Below are 19,975 nucleotides of genomic sequence, written 5' to 3' on the forward strand. Positions count from 1 at the left end.
ATCGACTTCCTAATATTGTATTAATCTATCACTTCCCTTATCTTCACTTCCATGGACTCTAAACCCAGACCACCAGCATCCTGTGTCTGAACTACCACAATTGTCTATTGCATGATTTCTTAGCCTCCACTCTGGGCCACTCTATGCTGTTTACAAAGAATGCTCTTAAAATAAAAATTTGTTGTATTCACTTGAAAAATTATTCAATAACTTCTCATTTCCCTGAGTATAATCTAAATGCTTTAAATGGACAGTCAAGACTCATTACCACTTGGCCCCCATTGAGCTCTCTAGCCTAAGTTCTCACTGTTCCTTATTCTTGCATTTATATCACCTTGATCTTCTGTGAGTTCTTTAAAAGTGGCAGTTGTTTTTTGCCTCTGGACTTTTATAAATGTGGATCCCTAGGTCTTATAATTATCACTCCCCTCTTGTTTACTTGACTAATGTAACTTACTTTTTTGTGTAGACTTAAAACATCAATTTATCTAGTATTTCCCTTCCCAAAAGCCTAGTAGATAAGTATTAGTACGAACTCCCCAAATCCTTGACTTTATCACCCCTAAATATTTCAATTATTACCTAGTAGAGGCCCAGCGCACGGATTCGTGCACAGGTGGGGTCCAGCCAGCCCGCGGGCCAAGAGGAGGGGCCGCGGGTGGTTGACCAGCTGGCCCCGCCCCCTGGTCAAACTCTCAGTTGAACTCCTGGTCGAACTCCCACTCGAGGGGACAATTTGCATATTAGCCTTTTATTACATAGGATTTTTAATTATCAGTCTTTCCCAACAGATGAAAATTGTTATGAGTAGTGATCATTTCTATTATTGTAGGTATAACACAGGAAAGCCCTAGACCAGAATATGAATACATTGTAGATTAATAAATATATTTGAATTAACAAATAAATGAATGATAGCAAGAATGCAATGCATCCCACCCATTTAGGGGTAACAGATCCTAATTACCTAATAGACAAATCTACCAGTATTCATCCCTACTCAAGACTCTGGCCTTTTTATTTCCTTCTATCATTACAATTAGCCAGAATGACAGTTTCAATTTAGGTACTATTCGCACATCATCTTTCACTCATAATTTTAAAAAGAATGTCCATAGGTAGGCAGTAACCCTGAAGCTGGTAAACTGGGCTGTAGAAGCAACAGAAGCAAATTGAATCTGGAAAAACATATTGAATCTATAAGAAAGGAAGAATTCCTGTTGCATATTTATTTAATATTCTTCAAAAATACCGGTATAGCTTCAGACAAATACAAAAGAAAACATGCATATCAACACAGTCTTTAATAAGGATGTTACTATCAGATTTATCAAATGTCCTTCTATTGCTATGTGTTACATATGATTTGAGAGCTCCTTGCTTATAGAATTCTTACCCACAAATATGAGACTATATCTTCCACCTATATTACCATAAATATTTTTTAAAAACCTCCCAGTCTAACAGATAACAGATCAATAACCATTTAATACACTTGCAAAATCCCCTGCCAATGTTAGGCTTCTAGGCAGTATTAGCATAGGAACTTCTTAACATTATATTAATTAAATATCTTTTTCCCAACACAAAACACATCCACATAAAATTCATCAGCTTTATTTATAGTTAACTCTTGCTCTGTTGACTATAAACAGGGGCTGAGTAATTGTGTGTTGCCAGATCCATAACTAGAGGGGCTTGAGTGTCACACAAAGGCATCAATTTTTCTTTGAGAACATTCTGTGACTTCAGGGACATGATAGGAAGTTAGTCTCCAATGTCATAGCCTTTCTAAAGGGAACTGTGTTAATGGCTTGAGGCTGCCTTTTTACTGCTTGTGTGAAGGTAGAAAGCTGTAACCAAACATTTCTGGTGGCTCTCTCTCCTTTCGTGCATACCAGAAAGTAGTATTGAAGACTGATTCCTACAACCCACTCAGCTCACAGGTTTGTTGTGTTGATAGGCATGATGGCATATAGTAATGTGTAAAAAACTCAAGAGTCCCTAACTTTCAGTAAGTACGATGTAACCATTAATTGTTCTTCCCCTCCTCCTTTTCCTCCTCCTCCTCCAGATGTTAAGTATAGTGAAAGGAAGAGCTGTCACCTCCTAGGTATATGAATTCCAATTAAGAAGACTGTGGCTGTGACATACCACCAAACAATAACTCGCTATGTCTAGTAGGAGCACATATTCCTTTTTAACCCCATCATCCATTAAGGCTTTTGTAATTTTTTAAAATATATTTTATTGATTTTTTTACAGAGAGGAAGGGAGAGGGAGAGGGATAGCAAGTTAGAAACATCGATGAGAGAGAAACATTGATTCAGCTGCCTCTTGCACGCCTCCTACTGGGGACGTGCCCGCAACCCAGGTACATGCCCTTGACCGGAATCAAACCTGGGACCCCTGAGTCCGCAGGCCGACGCTCTATCCGCTGAGCCAAACCAGCTAGGGCCATTAAGGCTTTTATAGCAGCCTTGTACTGCATCTGCACAGTCACGCTTTCCTTTCATGCACTATATAGAGGGCAGGGGAAAATCAAGTGCCATGTGATATTTACATCACAAATGATAAACTGTGTTTTCAAAATGCTCATCTGAAAAGATCTTGCTTTTCTTTTTCACGAAGTTAGACTTTACAAAATCACTTCAATTATGGTTAGCACTTAAAATTTGTACTAGGTTTAAGGAAAGTTTGAAGATTAAATTCACATTATATGTTATGCAGAGAAATGGAAGCTTATAACCTATTAATCTTCTAAGTTTCCCCCTTCTTAGTGTTATTTTGTCTCATCTGTTGATTTATTTAGATTCTTACTATTTGATCCAACCACAGAGTATTTCATAGGAATCTGAAGGAAGCAAACATGAAGAAGAAACCTATTCTCTCAATGCCTTACTCCTATGAGGATTATAGGCTCCTATGAGATGATGCACCGATCCCAACACTTGAATCCACTAGCACCCTCTTTTTTAAAAAAAAAAAAATAATATTTTTATTGATTTTAGAGAGAGAGGAAGATAAGAGGGATAGAGAGAAACATCCATCAGCTGCCTCCTGCATGCCTCCTACTGGGGATCGAGCCCCACAACCTGGGCATGTGCCCTGACCAGGAATCGAACTGGCAACCTTTTTGTGCATGGACGACACTCAACCAACTGAGCCACACCGGCCAGGACCAGTAGCAGCCTCTTAATATGTGAATCCACTGAAAGCAGTTTTACTCACTATTTAGCTTCCTAGAGAAGACCTTAAATGAGTAATATAAAAGTATTCTTGGAGAGTACCAGGTATTATGCTGAGCGAAATTAGCCAGTCTTAGAAAGGTAAGAATCACGTGATCTCACTCATATGTGGAATGTAATGAACCAAATAAACTGATGATAAAAAATAGACCCAGAGACATAGAAGCATGAATAGACTGTTGAACATCAGAGGGAAGGCAGGGGAGGATGGGTGGGAAGAGATAACAATGAACTCGTATACATATATGCATAACCCATGGACAGACAATGGGGTGGTGAGGGCCTCGTGGTGGGGAAGGGACAGGAGTGGACTGGAAGAAGTTAATAGGGGGATTATGTAATCTTTCAACACTAAAGATTTTTTCTTAAGTATTCCTATTATTATCTTAGAAAAAATGATTTTGGTGATTTCATTTTAAAACCTGTACCTAGTATTTGATGTTAAGTATTTTCAAGAATAGTTTTACAGGAATTGGTGAATAGATGTTATTGAGACTTGGAAATATCCAGTTCCCAACCCTGTTGAATCAGAACAGCTCTGTTTTTGTCTGTTTCTCTAAAAAGATTTATTGAAAAAGTTTCTCCAATTGGAAAGTCATTGGTCTAATGCAGCTCTATCCAAAAGAAATGTAATTCAAACCACAAATGTGAGGCACGTATATACTTTAAAGCTTTATAGTAATAACATTATAAAAAAAGTAAAAAGAAACATGTCAAATTGATTTTAATAATATATTTAATTTACCTAATATATCTGAAATCATATTTCAACATGAGCTATTTAACATTATTTGTGTACTTAATCTTCAAAATCCAATGTGTATTTTATACTTATACTATAGTTCAATCTGGAGTAATCATATTTCAAGTGTCCAATAACCACCTGTGACTAGTGGCTACCTGAACCATGTCCAACATGGTCAGTGGTGAACCTGAGTAGGGGGAGGTGTTGAAGGATTAAAGAAAACAGAGAAAAGAATATAGCTGGGCCCAGGTGGGACACTGTTCTTGGATGGAGAGACTGCCACAGCCTGCAAGCCGAGTCTTTATTTTATAGTCAGATTCCACTAGGCAAAGCAAGGGCGTGGTCAAGATGTTTACAATGTTCTCTCTAGTTTTGAATCTACTTGATTACATGCACCTGAGAACTCTATCAAGCTTTGTTTTGGCAGCACTTGCTGCACCTCCCGCAGCCTACATCATTCAGCCACCCGGGAGCACAGGTTCGGACCATAAGGTAAAGCTTACAACCATAGCCTTTGGCTATAATTGCGCTGGGAGGGCTTTGCCCTCCAAGCTGGGACCTGCACGTGACTTTGCCATGAGAGGATTGTGCCCTCTCATTAGTCCGAGGCTTGAACCTGTCCGAACGCTGTAGCTGCTCTCCACAACTACCATATTGGGCAATGCAGATCTAGTGCTTTATACTTTTTGAAATCCTTCCACATTTATATTCTCTCGATTAAATTGCATAGGTGTCGTCACTGTAGTGTTCACTATTCATTGCCTACCCAGCACCCATTCTCCCAGCTCCCCTTCTCATTAGCACACTTATTTTCATTGGAACCTAAGGGCTTCAGGGCTGACCCCATCCCTAGCTACCAGAATGTGCTTCCATCAGATTTGATGTAGTGACCCCATATTAGGCAATGTGATCCCAGAGAAAATTCCCTAAGTCATCTGGGGAAAAGTGTCTTTATCTTTAGTAGAGATCTGTAGAAAAACACCTCTTCTCTCTACCGCTAGAGGTGAACTAAGAAGTTGTATCAGCAACCATCCCACCAACTGAAGGGAACAAGCCATAAATGAGGCCAATGCCATTGACTACAAAAGGTGGAACCAGCCTTGGTCCTTGATGCCAATGCTGAGCTGCTGGATCAGCCAGCAGTGAAGGCTACTTTAACTCAGGATTTGCAGTTATGTTTTTTATTCCATAGCCACTGTATTATGCCATCTCTAATAATGACTACAAGCAACATAAATATACTGAGATCTGTGAGCATCTTTTGAAGCACTGTTTTTCCTTTTCTTTGTTATTTTTATTGTTTCCCTACTAAACAATAAAATTGCTTACTGTTGGGTGATTATTCCCAGGCCACCTTCCCAAACACTCTTGTTGGTTTTTCTTCTTTGGACACCAGGCATTAGAGCAGCTATTTCTACTGCCTCTGTCCACTGCTTTTAATTAACTTCCCTCTCCACTACAAAAACAATGCTGTGTCTCCCATCCTTGTCTATCTGGAAATTAGTTTTTATTCTTTCTAAGAATTTTTATTACTATCAACAACAATAAAAGTAACGAAAAAAGCAAAAGATATTGTGTTTTTAGAAACACTCACAAGTTTTACTGTATGAATAGTACCCATTAGTCATTAGTTATAAGGCGAATGGGTGGTTTGGAAATAAAACAACAACAACACCTGGTTCATTTTTCTCAGTACCATTTATCAACTGTGAGCCTTAAAGCAAGTTGCTTACCCAGAAAATAAAAAAAAATAAGGTAAAAGTTTAAAAAAGAGATATGTACCATGAAGATTTTTGTCAAGACTAAAAAACAGTTAAAATGTATGTAAAACTCTTAAGGACAGGATTTATACCTCGATTTTCTGATTCCAATTCTAGAGTCCTTTCTACTTTATTATAACTTTACAACTTCCTTTCTTCAATCACAATAATTTATTGAATGGTTGTAATGGTCCAGGAAGATTTATCGACAAATATGGCAATTTACAGAGAATTAGACAAATAAATGGCTATTAACAAGAGGGAGGCCATTTAGTTGAGTGGTTCATCATGTAGGCTATAAAATCAGACAAATCTATATTTGAAAGTCAACTCTGCTTTTTGTTAACTTTCTGACCTTGGAAAAGCTACTTAACATCTCAAAACCAACTTCTTCATCAGAACAAGGCAATAACAATGTCCCCTCCAAGTGTTGTTGACAGAACAAAATGTGATATGTCTGTGAAATGGTTAAATATTATGACAATTGTAAATATAATTGTGCATAATTAAGTGCAAAAAGGTATGCACAGGAACTATGGAGTCCAGATGCAGGGGGCTGGGGGAACACTGTCCCCTAAAAGAGCAGAAAATTCTGGAGAGTTTTGAAAGACAAAGAGTTCATACTCCTAAGCGTGAAACTGTGAATCATTCTAGGAACTGCGAATAGATCTTTATGACTAAAGGTAAGGATCCTGGGGGAGAAATGGAATATGAGTGGTAAATGTGGACAAATCCAAGATTTTAAGGATTAAATTAAGAAATCTGAAGCCTTTTAATCCGGGTGAGAGGGTGCTAGACAGTAACATGCTTGAGTTCCATGTTAGAAAGGCACTGTGAACACACCGGGTTTTGCTGAGGCTCTTTCTCTCCTCTATAATTTTAAGAGAAAACGATGAAAGCAGGTTTGCAATGATGCACTGTCCTCATGCTGGAAGTTTTTAAACTGTCAAAACACATTTTCTAATTTTGACTGTAGTCAAACACTTCCCCACTAAGCAAAGGGAACTCAATAAACAGTTGTATCTATATATATAAAAGCCTAAGTGACCGTTACTACCGGTCAACCGCTTGACTGGTCCACTCGTCGCTATGACGTGCACTGACCACCAGAGGGCAGACATTCAATGCAGGAGCTGCCCCTGGTGGTTAGTACGCTCCCACAGTCAACCTCCCATGGCTGGCCAACCTCCCACAGCCTCCCCCTGGCTGGCCAGCCCCTATTGGCCCCAATCGGGACTGAGCAAGATGGCCCCGATCAGCCTCGATAGCCGGCTAGGCCAAGGGACCTCACCCATGTACAAATTCATGCACCGGGCCCCTAGTTTGTTTTATAAATAGTTTAGTAAAAAAGAATAATATTTGTGAATCATACTAGCTGAAAAATGTTTGCCCAGTAAAACTTTACCACTGTGTGTGAATATTCTAAGCCTGGACAGACAGAACTGGATGAAATTGATACTACACCTTTACAGAAAACAGGAAATTATAGTATCACAGTGAATGAGATCACAGGGTTTTGTAGGACAAGCAAAAATCCTTATCACCTTCTATAGAGATATTCATAATATTATCTGTAGAAAACCCAAGCTCCTAAGAAAGTCCGTCGCTTCCTGAAATAACAGGAAATCTTTAATCACCTTGATTATCTGACCCTGCCAGTTTCTGTGGTTATTGACTATTCTCAATCAATCTGCTGGCTGTTGTTGGTTGGTTGTTTTTTTTTTTTTGTACATTTTCAATGACATAATTTGAAAATGTTTTAATAAACTAATGAAAAAGAGGCAGAGCATTAAAGCATTAAATGATTAGGAAAAGCTGTCTAATTATTTGAATCTTAGTAGGTACAACTGAAAGATGGAGATAAAATATATCCAACTGATCAATAATTGTGAAGATTAAATAAGATAATATATGTAAAGGGCTTGCCCTGGCCAGGTGGCTCAGTTGGTTAGAGCATCATCCCGATGGGCCAAAGTTGTGAGTTCGATCTTCGGTCGGGGAATGTCTCTCTTTCTCTCTCACACACACACACACACACGTATGATATATTACTGTTACAATGCTTCTAAAAATTAATTATATGATAATAATGAGTTACCACCTTTTATATTAATACTCCAATTTTGAAATACCACTTCTACGTATTCTAGGCAGGAGAGAAATCCCAGCATTTACTTCACACTCTTAGTTAAAAAACAAGATGCTGCAGGTGTTCGATCCTTCTAGTGACCCCTTGGCATAGCCCGGGGGTAAAAAATCCCAAGCAAAAGCAGCCAGGTTTGCACCCAGGACTTCGACTGTTAAGAGAGAGAGCAACACCAAGGAGAGGCAGCTCTTAGATACCAGATTCACCCAGCAGCAGGTAGCAACTGACGCTCAGCTTCCAGAGAGCCTGGGTCCTGCCTGCCTTCCAAACTGGCCCGCCAGCTTTCTGTGGCCCCCAAGCCCCCAGTATCCTTTCCTCATGTGCCCTTTGTGCTTTGGATTCTGGTGTTTGCGACCAAGGACCAAGTTTAGGGAGGAGACTAGAGCTCTGAAGTCAGGAGATATTCCCATACTTCCTAAAACTGACCTACGGCATATTTAATTAGAAATAGATGCTAGGGAAAAAAACACACCCACATTTCAAAATGTTCCCTAATGTCTTTTATAGAACAAAAGCTAACATTAAGAAATTTATTTCTGAATCCAGGCAAATCCTTAGTCTATTCTTGGAGGAAATTGCTACCATTAAATAAATTTAAATGTCTACCACCCAGCATATTGGCTGTTACCACATCTACTGAGAAAGCTGCCAGATTAACATCAAACCCAGACTATAACTCACCCTTTATGGAAAAATAAAGAAAGAACTTTTTCTTCTCTGGTCTCCTCACTATGGTTCTAACATAGTGTGAGCTTTCAGAGCCTTATACAGCTACCTCTGTTTCATTGTAAAACTAACATTACACCCTCAACTCACTTCTGGACAATTCTCCGAGCCTAAATCTTTCATTGTAGCTCAACAAAATGCACATTAATCTTTGTAGATGAAGCAGGATCCTGAGACTTTGTCATGTCTGTTTCTTGTATTCATAAAACAAAACAAAGAAGAGAGAGAGAGAGAGAGAGAGAGAGAGAGAAGGAAAGATCTATGTTGAAACAGTGCTTCAAAATGACGTAGTCACTGAAATATTGTATTGCCATGAAAGCAAAATTAAAACTCTGCATGCAGACTGGAAATATAAACCTATTAGCCAAAGGCTTTGAAATAAAGAACATAGTCCTGGGCCAATGAGCTGAAAAGCTCTGTCCTTGGCAACAGAATCTGAATTGGGGATCTGCCACATGGCAAGAAGTCAAAGTGAGAGAAACAAAGGGAGCCCTGCTTCAGCCGTCCGCAGGGCCACCTCCACCCCTGGCGATCCCTTCTATTTAGGTGAGCCCAGTGACCCCGTTCCTCTTTCTTCTTTTTTCCGTAAGCTAGCTCGCTTCAGCTTGGTCTGGATCTTCTTCTGGGGGATCATGATTCTTGTGGCATCTTATTATGCTGGTCACTTGAAAAGAGGTAGACCATCGTGCTTAGGGGTCTGAGGGTCTTCCGGGGGGGGGGGGAGGGAGGCCAAGACCTACCCTTTTCTCCCAAGATCTGAAGCCAAGAAACTCGGAGAAGAGTGCCTTTGGCTCTATTCTCGAGGGAAAAGACATGGAAAGTCTTAACAGACAATTCATTGGGAAGCAAAGGCAAACATGTCAGAAGGTGATATGAGTACAACCCAGAGCCTAAGAACCCCAAAGGGAGGGCTGATTCTAGACAGTGCGTGGCCTGAGGCCAGCTGTCCTCTGGGTCCATACTCTCTAGCACCTTGGCTGTCCTCCAGGGAATGACTGCTGAGCTTTACGGCGGGAGTCATGGGTATGAATTCAGGTTCTCTAATGGTGGCATCCAAGCACAGACCCACTACAGCCTGGGCAGGGACACACTCCAGCAGCAGTGGACCAGCACTGCCCTTCTGCCCAGACAAGTCCAATCTGAAGTAGCGGAACCATGTAGCCACGAGAAACCACAGGGATGACCCATCAGACAGACTAGTTACATTGGGGTCTTGGCAGGATTGTTTATTGACTGTCTGTCTAGTACCGTGGTTGGCAAACTGCGGCTCGCGAGCCACATGCGGCTCTTTGGCCCCTTGAATGTGGCTCTTACTAAGCCTTAGGAGTACCCTAATTAAGTTAATAACAATGTACCTACCTATATAGTTTAAGTTTAAAAAATTTGGCTCTCAAAAGAAATTTCAATCGTTGTACTGTTGACATTTGGCTCTGTTGACTAATGAGTTTGCTGACCACTGGTCTAGTCTATTGAAAGCTTTGTGAAAGAGGATAGCATGTTTGCTTGGCTTACCATTGGGGCTACCAAGGAGGGCACAGGTTGCATACTGCTCAAATAGGAGCAGCATTCGAATAGGATACAGCGTAAATAGGGCCTCCTAGAATTACGTAATGCTCAATGCGTATAACCATATAATTCAGCCCTGGTCACTATTGTATAACCACGGTGAGCAGAGTGGCAGGCATATAACAATACTCAATACACAGTTCTACAATGATTGCATGAAAGAACGCAAGATCTGCGCTGTCTATTTGTACATATTTCTATGCTTCTTCCTACGACGTCTTTGGGTATTTCCCCCCATGCGTCTGGTATAGTATCTCTGACAGGGATGATTTTATCTACTTAGAGCCACAGGGAGTCAGAACTGAAGAGAAGGCTAGAGTTGATAATGTTTGATCTCACTGACAAGGAAAAGAAAAGCCAGAAAGATAAAGTGACTTCCATTATGTGGTGGAAAAGCCAAGACCAGAATCCAGGTCCTTGCCTTCAGGTGCCTTCATCTCTCTGTGGCCCTCACCTGCTTCTTCAGTCATTAGATTTTGTTCTTCTTAAAAAACAGGCGTGCTCACTAGTCAGCGATCACTTAATCACGAACCTCCGCTGCTGCCTTGGGACTATTGTAGATGCTCATCGAAATGGGGAAATGGAAAGTGCATGCTCTATCTGACTCAAGCAAGGTGGCTGTTAGCAGGACATTCCCGGGAAAATTTCATACAAGACTGCGATAAACTTTGCCATGTGGTGAATTGCCCAAAATGCATCTAATTTTTCACAATCTCGCTTTCGTTATTTTCAACATTAACGACATGCTTCTTTTTCCAAATTTTTATGAATTATACCAACAGCCGCATATTCACAACCACAGAAAATGATGCGTATTACGTATTCAGAAAGAGGAACAAAAGGATAGATCAAATCTACTTTCAGGAAATATCCAAGGATTAGTGAAAAGTATAGTTTAAAAATTATACTTGATTTTTTTGGAATCAATAATTGCTTTAAAAAAAATAGGCCTCCAGCTCCAACTTGACCTTTTGTTTTTGCATTACCAAGATTTGTAAAAATAGTAATGATGTTTGTTATAGGATTTGTCCTGTAGTTATATTACATGACTCTTACCTAAATTAATAACTTTTTAATTTTTAACAGAATTAAGGTGTGAAAAATCAAGCCCCCTCCTCCATCTCTGCCACCATCTTTCATTTTTAGATTTATGATCCTTAAACACCTATCATAAAAATCAGTACTGGTGAAATAATATGTAGATTTTGAATAAGTGCCAAGATCAGCCATTGAAATCTCCTCCTTATGAATGTTACCCAAGAGAAAGTCTGGGTGGGCCATTTGATGGTGAAGTTAAAGGCTGTGTTATTTGTAGGCTGCAAATAATATTAATGCCTTGCCAGGATCTGTCCAATCTGCGGAGCAGTTTACAACTGTGCGATGCTCATGCTGTGGTCTGAGTTAAGACTCTTGCAAACTCAATTCTGAGCTGTGAGTCAGTGGTAACAATTTTGTTCAAACCCAACATTTCTGATCACCTGTGAAAATGAGGAAAACCAAGGCACAGGCTATACCCTTAAGTTTGCAGAACGATCTGACCTAGGACAACAACTAGAATCACAATGAATTTGACTCAAGCATTTGCATGAGGACACATCTGAGCATATCAAGAAATACAGGGAGAAGTGCCACATTGGAGAGACAGGTGACATATTTTAGATCTGTGGCGAGGTCCTCAGAGCACAAGGTGGTGGTCACTCCTCAGGTTTAAGACAGAGGGGAGATGGGATCCAGCACTTGTTAGATTTAGAGGGTTCACTTGCAGCTGTGAGGGGAAAGGGATTCCAGAGCTGAGAGAACGCAGGAGAGCGAGAGTGATGGCAGCAGGGGAGAGAAGGAGGGATGAATTACAATGCCTTGTAAAAGTTTAAGCACATGTGGTTTACCATTTTTCTTATTTTATTTTTTTTCTGAAAAGTTATATCCTCCTCCACATCCCCTCTCCTCCCCGCCCTCAACAAGGAACTATAACTAATTAAGCTGTAAAACATCACTTGTCTCTTTTCTCCAGGTTCCTGGGGGAAAGGTCTATCTGAACACAAGTCAACATTACCATCCAGTAAAACACCAGAGTAGTATTCCTAATATGGGGGGAATATTCCCAATTATTCTCATATACATTTATCTTGGTTTTCGTTTAAGTCCTGTGAAATGCACTGAGTAGGTGTTTTTATTACTAATTTACAGAAGAGAATAAATCACAAAAATATCAAATCAATTATCTAAGGCAGGGGTCCTCAAACTTTTTAAACAGGGGGCCAGTTCACTGTCCCTCAGACCGTTGGAGGGCCGGACTATAGTTTAAAAAAAAAACTATGAACAAATTCCTATGCACACTGCACATATCTTATTTTGAAGTAAAAAAACAAAACGGGAACAAATACAATATTTGTATTTGCATGTCGCCCGCGGGCCATAGTTTGAGGACCCCTGATCTAAGGTCACACAATTAGTTGTTTCTGTAACCGGGACCAGACCCTGTCTTCTGATTTGGGTGCGTAGATATTCAGTTAATAAGCATGTATTGGACATACCTGTATGGCAGGCAATTATAGTTCCTACAGGGGTGGGGAACAATCAATGCCTAAGACAGATACTTTACCTAACCTCAGGAGGTCAATTACACAATACGTCCAGGAAGTGTAACTCAGACTATGACGGGGAAATGCAAGGTGGGTGCTGTGTGGCCAAAGGGCTGGAGGACCCAACACAGCCCAGAGAGGACCCCAGAAAAATGAACCTGTGGAAACTCATAATTGAGTCATTGACCGTCCCAGCTTTTTCAAAAGAGAAAGGCCAATGAGTCACAGTTATGCTACAACTCTAGACCATCTGAATTTCTTCCAATCTACTGGCTTAAGGACTGTTTAATTCTTGGCTCTCTGATAAACTCAAAATAAAAATAAAAATCTGTCTTTTTTTTTTTTTTTTTTTTTTTTTAGCTCTGATTTATCTCAGTCTTCAAGTTGTACTGGCTTCCTGGATATATCGCTCAGATAATCCGCTATCTTATATAGTGTCCGAAAGCCATAGTCACTCAGAATCCCCCATTCTTACAAAAATAAAATCAAATCCTAAGTTTCTCATTCTGATTCATTGAGCCATGATCCTCCCAAATAAGAAAACCTGAGAATAACATAAATATTATTGGATATTTATTAGTCCTACTGCCGCACTTACAGACGGAAGGATAAATAACTTACCCAGTGCCATGATTAGCAATAGAATTCATGGCCTCCATCTAAGCTTATAATAAACAACAAAAATGGAAAATAAACTCAGAGCCAGATATCCAAAATTATTCTAATTCTAATATACTTTATACTTGAGTTATTCATCAGAAGGATATAGAAAATAGTGGCACTTTTATAGGATGCAGTTAAATGAGGTAATTTACCGCAGTAAATAGGACATAGAAGATGTGTAAGAAATGCTTGTCGAATCACTCATTCCTTAAATTGACCATTTCTAATAGCATTAGTTCTCTCTTACCTTTCCTTCTCTGACTCATCTCTTCCCACTGTCTCTGACCTAAGGCCCTACCCAGCCTGCAAAAGCAAGCCATGACTGATCTCGAGTTCCCTTTTCCAGCCCGAATCTACACGCACACTATTGCACTGCCAAACTTTTAAAAATCCTCTTCAACGGGGGAAAAAGGAGACATATGTAATACTTTAAACAATAAAGGATTAAAGAAAATAAAAATAAATATCCTCTCCCCTATTCAAAAAAAAAAAAAAAAAAAAGAGGTTGTACTGCCTACTGGCAAAAGAACACAAATTTCATCCTATGTTCATCTGAACTACCTCAATTTGGCCCCATACGCCTTTTCAAACCATTTTCCCGTGTTTCCAGTGTGCACACTTTATTTCTCTGGCTGGCTTCTTGGGCCACTCGCTATCAGCCCTGAGTTCAAGTTATGCCATCTCACCACCTCCTAGAAGCCTACTCTGGCAAGTTTAAATGGGCTTTTTTTTCTCAGAATCAAAGGCATTAATGGCATTCTATCTTGTATTGTTCTCTAATTGTTTTACTCATAAATGTGGCAACTCTGGTTCTCTGAACAGATTATAACTCTGACCAAGTTTTCATAAGTCTTGTACTTAACGTCCCTTCCACAGTGCCTAAATGTATTGTAGTATAATAAAAAATGTAAAGAATGCTAAATAATCTCAATTCTTATAAAAGCAAGTGATAGAAGATTTTCCCTATAATGCCAATTCACACAGATAATCATTTCCCCAATCATTTCAGAAACTATATTCTGAAATTTATAGGAAGTGAAAATTAGCAAGTGAACAGAACATTTTAATACTATAACACAGGATTATTTCTGTAAAATAACCTGGCACATATAGTATATTTCAGGCAAATTTTGTCTGTCAAAATATATCAGGGATTCCTTTAATTAAAAAATACAGTTCCATCTACATTGTGAACTATCTTCTGGAACCAAAGCATTGCTGTCTGCATCTGTGGAGACCGAGCAGGGAGCGTGCTGGTTTAGGGTTAAAGGCAAACATTTCTAAGGCTGCTTTTATCCAGTTCCAAAGTTGTAAATGAGAAATCCTGTTCCTCATACCTCACTTTTCACAATGTTGAGAGTTACTTTATATTTACTGTTTTTAAGAGAGCTTCAGTATTTGCCACACTCTGCCTGTTGGGGGGATGCCTTGGTTTACAAAAGCACTCATACAACACCCTAAGGGTATGCCTTCTTCTGGAATCTTGGCTATCGTGTCCAATAACTAAACTATTAGGTGACTGTGGTTCATAAAAAAATAAGATAATAATAATAATAAACATCAAACAGATTGCATGCCGAGTTAACTGGCTTATTCTGAATGATGGCAAATTAAACATAAACAGGGCGAAGGATCATAGACATGATGACATCGGTTTCCACTGTATTTTCAATTTCACATCTTGCTTTTGTGAAGTTTCTGAGAAAAAGAAAAAGTACAAAAGCTCTTATTTGCACCACAGATAACCTAAATTTAAGTATATATGTGGTGGGATCTTGTAGCAGTTGAGGTGTTTTCTTACTCTCTTCTCTCCTAAGTTTTCTAGCAGTAACAATGGAATATTATTATAATCATGATAAACTTCCAAGAGAAGATATACTCAGGGTCCTTCTAAGGAGGGAGTTTATATCATTAGATTAGTAAAGCTAACAGGGCATCTATATTTTACCCAGAGTTAAGAAAAAAAAAGTATAGACTATGATCTCTCACTTTAACATTAATACACTGAAAATTCAATTCACTAAGTTCTAGTGTTTTCATTCTTATAATTCTCTCACTTATTAAGAAAGCAGTTTTGCCAGTTTCTTTCCTTTGAAATAATTCCAGCTTTTTACTGATATTTGGAGAGTTAATTCCAATAGGGCATAAAGCAGATGATAGACCCATTTGCTTTAGTTTTAAAAGTACCTATTTTGCAAATCATGAATTTCTCCTCTTCGATATAATCAATCACGTTAAATTTTTTTTAAGTTCAATGTTTTTATGAGAACCAAATTAACAAAATGCCTGATAAAATAATGCAAACCAATAGATATTGTTTGAATGCAGGTATTAACTGAAATTAAATAAGACTTTCCAAATACCGTCTGTCTTAAGAAAGTAAGTTTGGCCATCGTAGGCTACAATTCTCAGAATTGATCTAAATTCTTGCTAAGGTCACTGAGTTCATGATATTAAATAAAAGTTTTAAGATAAAAAACACACTACTATCTCATCTACTTAAAAAAAAGACAACTATAAGTTCGGTTAACTGTATGAATAAGCATTGTGTTCATGACTTAACTGCATTTTTTTCCCCAGGAAATAGTGTGATAGAGCAAACTCAAGAACCTGGAACTCAAATGACAGTTGGGAAAAATTCAGAATCTTGGTTGCCTTTAAAGGTATGTTCATTATCATAGTAAAGTGTTCATTATTTACAACTCCTTTCCCCCTCTGTTTGGCCACCTACACACTCCATTCCTCAACCAGAGAAGTAAATATGTCTAAAATTGGTGTTGGTTTTGATAAGCCATGGTGATGACATCAGCCTGAATTCTGTGACCATGCAGCAACTTGTGGGCAGTGAGGGCCCAACATAGCTCTCCTTGTCACTACTTGTCGTCACTGATTTGTAGCCAAGATTTGTGCTCTAAATATACTACACCAGTTAAACACAGGTATTCTGGAATATTTGCTTTGTCAAATGAAGGAGATGTTGGGAGGGAAAAGGAACTAGGGGCCTATCTTTAAATACAAGAGATTTAAAACTGTAAGTGGTACACAACAATTTTTTTAAAAAAATAATTTTTTTTATTGATTTTAGAGAAATAGGAGGGAGAGGGAGAGGGAAACATTGATTGGCTGCCTCCTGCATGTAACAAAAGGCATGTGCTCTGAACAGGAATCAAACTAGTGAACTCTAGGTGCATGGGATGACACTCAACCAACTGAGCAACACTGGCCAGGGCAATGCCAATGTATTTAATATCACTGAACTGGACACTTAAAATGTGAATTTTACCACAATTTAAAATATATTTTACCACAATTGAAAAGGAAAAACTACATGTGTGTGGGTTCTGAAAACTATATCCATGGGTTTCAGAAGTTTCTCACAACTGTCTAATAAATTTCCAGGTCCCGTATAAAATTTGTGAAAACTCTGCCAGGTCGCTCTTTCTGCAACATAGCTCCTATTAAGACAGTCTGCTTGAGGCCTCAATAATCCTCCATTCACCAGGAATTTGTAAACAGCACTTACCCACAGAAATCTCCAGCTAAAAGTAACATAGAGGAAAGTAGGACGTAAGAGTGGCTGTTAGACAAGGAGCCTGTGGCAACATCGTTTGCTCCCAAACTGTGAGCCCCTGTGCGGAGCTGGGAAGCGCAGAAACCTCTACCTCCTACCCCAGGATTGGCCTTACTCCCAGTCCTGAATAGTTGCCAACAGGGCAAGCAAAGGCTGGTGGGCAGGAGTTCCAAGGCCTCCGGGCCCCCTGACTCACTGACAGTTCAAGTGCTTCCAGAAGGGCCAGCACCATTCCGAAGGGCTGGGGCTGGCTGCAGCCAGCGGGCCCTTCACTCTCCTGCCTCTAATCTCAAGTGAGCCTATTAGGCAGGCTAGTGCGGGCTGGGCTGAGAGAGCGCTCAGAGGCTCCAAAGCCGCAAGAGCTGTGCCTGCCTGGGGTCGCAGGTAGAGGACTTTTGCAGACTGATAATCGCTTCAACGTGCAAGAGGTATTTGAAAGAAGGGGAAAGCCCAGAGCCACAGGCTTCAGCTGTCATTGCCATTCTGTGTATAATGCACCCAGGAGAACACTTTACCTCTGCACATGCACTGTACTCAGACCCAGATATCCTCTTACTCTCTCCGATCAAAGTGTGAGCGCCCGTGTGGTCTCCACGTGTGTACATCCAGAACCTAATGCCATGTATGAGACTTTGAAGGCGCTCAGCAAGTAAGTGAGGAACTCAACTATGAAGCTGCAACCGAGAAAGCACGGGCAGAAAGGTCTCCCCAGTGTTCTCTAGATGCAAACACACCTCTGCAGGTGCTGTCACTTGGAGACGTCTCCCTTGTCTGCAGGTGCCCCACCCAGACTTCTGCACGCCCTGGAACTACCTACCAGCAATGGTGACCAACAGACCGACAGCACGCACATGATCCCCATGAGCTGGATGGCCGTCTCCGTGGTGATCCTACCCCACTGGGCGCTGGACTGCGATGCCATGGCCTTGGCCCGGCAGCGGGATACCAAGGCCTGAATGGTGGCCAGGTTGCAGGCGAAAGTGATGGTCAGCGCAGAGAGCCCCAGGAAGGCAAAGGTGGAGGCGAAGAAGAGGTTGCCCCAGTTGTGCGGGGAGCTAGTCCCGTTGCCGCCTCCCCCGGTGCTAATGAAGCACCACGTCCCGGGCCACTGGACGGTGTAATGGCCCACGCCCAGCACGGGCAACAGGGCGAAGGCGAGCACCGCCAGCCACACGCCGAGCAGCACCCAGCGGGTGGCGCGCGTCTTCATGTGGCTCGCGTACCAGTGCGGCGCCCGGATGGCCAGCGCCCGCTCGATGGCCATAGCGCTCGCGACGAAGAGCGAGGAGAGGCCAAAGACGGTCATGGTCAGACCAAAGAAAGTGCACAGCCTCCCCGAAGGGTCCAGGTGCTCCCAGCGCTGCTTGGACAGGTACACGACGATGACCACGGGGCTGGTGAGCAGCTGCCCCACCATGTCCGTGAGCGCCAGCCAGCCGATGCACAGCAGGAACGACTTCTTGCGCTTGCTCTCCCGGCGCCGGTAGCTCCGCGACACCAGCAGCATGGCCAGCGCGTTGCCCACGAAGCCGGTGATCAGCATGGTAATCGGGTACACCACGGACACCGAGCGGCAGTCCTCGCCGGTCTCCGGGGAGCGCGTGAGGTTGCCCCGCGCTTCCTGGGAGCGCTCGGGCGCCCACATGCCCGGGAAGGAGTGGTTGAGGCGGGTGCAGAAAGGGGCGCTCCCGTCGCCCCGGGCTCCCTTCATGTCTGCTTCGAGGTGAGGGTAGGACGGCGCCCAGAGAAAAGCAGCGGTTGCTGGCAGGCGGGGCGCGGGAGGCGGCGGAGGTCTGGAGCGACCCGGGCTGGTGCCGGGGTGGGGCTGCCTTCCATGGTGCGGGCGCAGCCGCCGCCTCACTTGGCTACATTGGCCGCGGCAGCGCCTGGGCTTTCTGGCCAAGCTGGCAGCCGCGCCGTCGGCTCCGGGAAGCCTGTAGCTCCCGGGCGCGCCGAGGTGCCTCGCCCCTTCTATAAGGATGAGGGGGGCGGGGCGCCCGTGGGTGTGGGCTTAAGTGCGGTGGGAGGAGCAGGGACGAGCCACTGAGCGCGGCTCTCCGCTGCGGAGTGAGCGCGACCCTGGCCGCGTGAGACGAGAAAACAAAACCTCCAAGGGGGGGTCCTGTCGAAATGCCCGGCTTCTGGCCGGACCGGACGCCCTGCCCGTTCTGCGATTCCTCCTGTCTCTGCCAGAGGAGCGTCCAGGGTGGAGGGGGCTAAAATGTCTTCCCAGCCCCAGGCTAGTTGCCAAGGCGCGCCGAAAGCGCCCGCCCTCCTTCTCCACCCACAGGGACTGGATCCTCCCCGTGAAGATCTCTTGTATCCCTGGCAGGTGTAACTCACCTGTCCCAAAGTATTCTAGGCAAACCACACTCCTTTGCAAAGCTGAGTGTGAACTTTTTTCCTTCCTACTTCAGGACTCTGGATCGCGAGCAGGCCAGGCTGCTCTGTCCCCCTGGGGTGCACTAAAACTTCTAAAACTAGAAGTTCCTTGGGACTCAAGGAGATAGGTTCAAGGAAACAAAATAAAATCTGATGGTCTAATTAAAAAATGAAGATATCCCAGCTCCCACCTCCCCACTAAATTCCACCTCCCCTTATAAACAAGTCAGATAAAAGTCAGTCAAAGTGGCTAGAGGCGGGTGGCCTCCTCTTGCATACCTGAGATCCTGCAGTCAGCTGCTGCTAGCTGTGGGAAATGGGGTTGGGGGCGCAGGAGGGAGGCATGCTCTCACAAAGCCTCCAACCATTCTTCTAAATGAAGACTGGAAACGGTATTTAGATGTTAGGAAGGCCTTCGCCTTTAGTGAAATGGGCATAATTGCCTAGTGTTTTATTAAGACAATATTTCGTTCTCACAAGTATTTTCTCATTTTATCAGAGATCCTCCAAGGTCCCCTTGCTATGATTATTACTCCCTTTTATGGTGAGGTAACTGAGGCTCCATAAAGTTAAAATATATGCCCGA

General features: G+C 42.0%; 1 protein-coding gene across 2 annotated transcripts in view; it reads right to left on the minus strand.

Annotated features, from left to right (window-relative positions):
* The window catches only part of PTGER3 (prostaglandin E receptor 3), a 108,453-nt gene extending 89,515 nt beyond the window's left edge, over window positions 1–18,938 (minus strand). For both annotated transcript variants that reach the window (XM_070405382.1, XM_070405383.1), the window contains exon 1: window positions 17,825–18,938. In XM_070405382.1, coding sequence (XP_070261483.1) covers window positions 17,825–18,718 — 894 coding nt within the window. In that variant the 5' untranslated portion in view covers window positions 18,719–18,938. The remainder of the gene's footprint in view (window positions 1–17,824) is intronic.
* Window positions 18,939–19,975: the final 1,037 nt, after the last annotated feature.

Source organism: Myotis yumanensis, unplaced genomic scaffold (genome assembly GCF_028538775.1).
Source record: "Myotis yumanensis isolate MYYU_CA2020_CCGP unplaced genomic scaffold, mMyoYum1.0.hap1 SCAF_2, whole genome shotgun sequence".
Taxonomy (NCBI): domain Eukaryota; kingdom Metazoa; phylum Chordata; class Mammalia; order Chiroptera; family Vespertilionidae; genus Myotis; species Myotis yumanensis.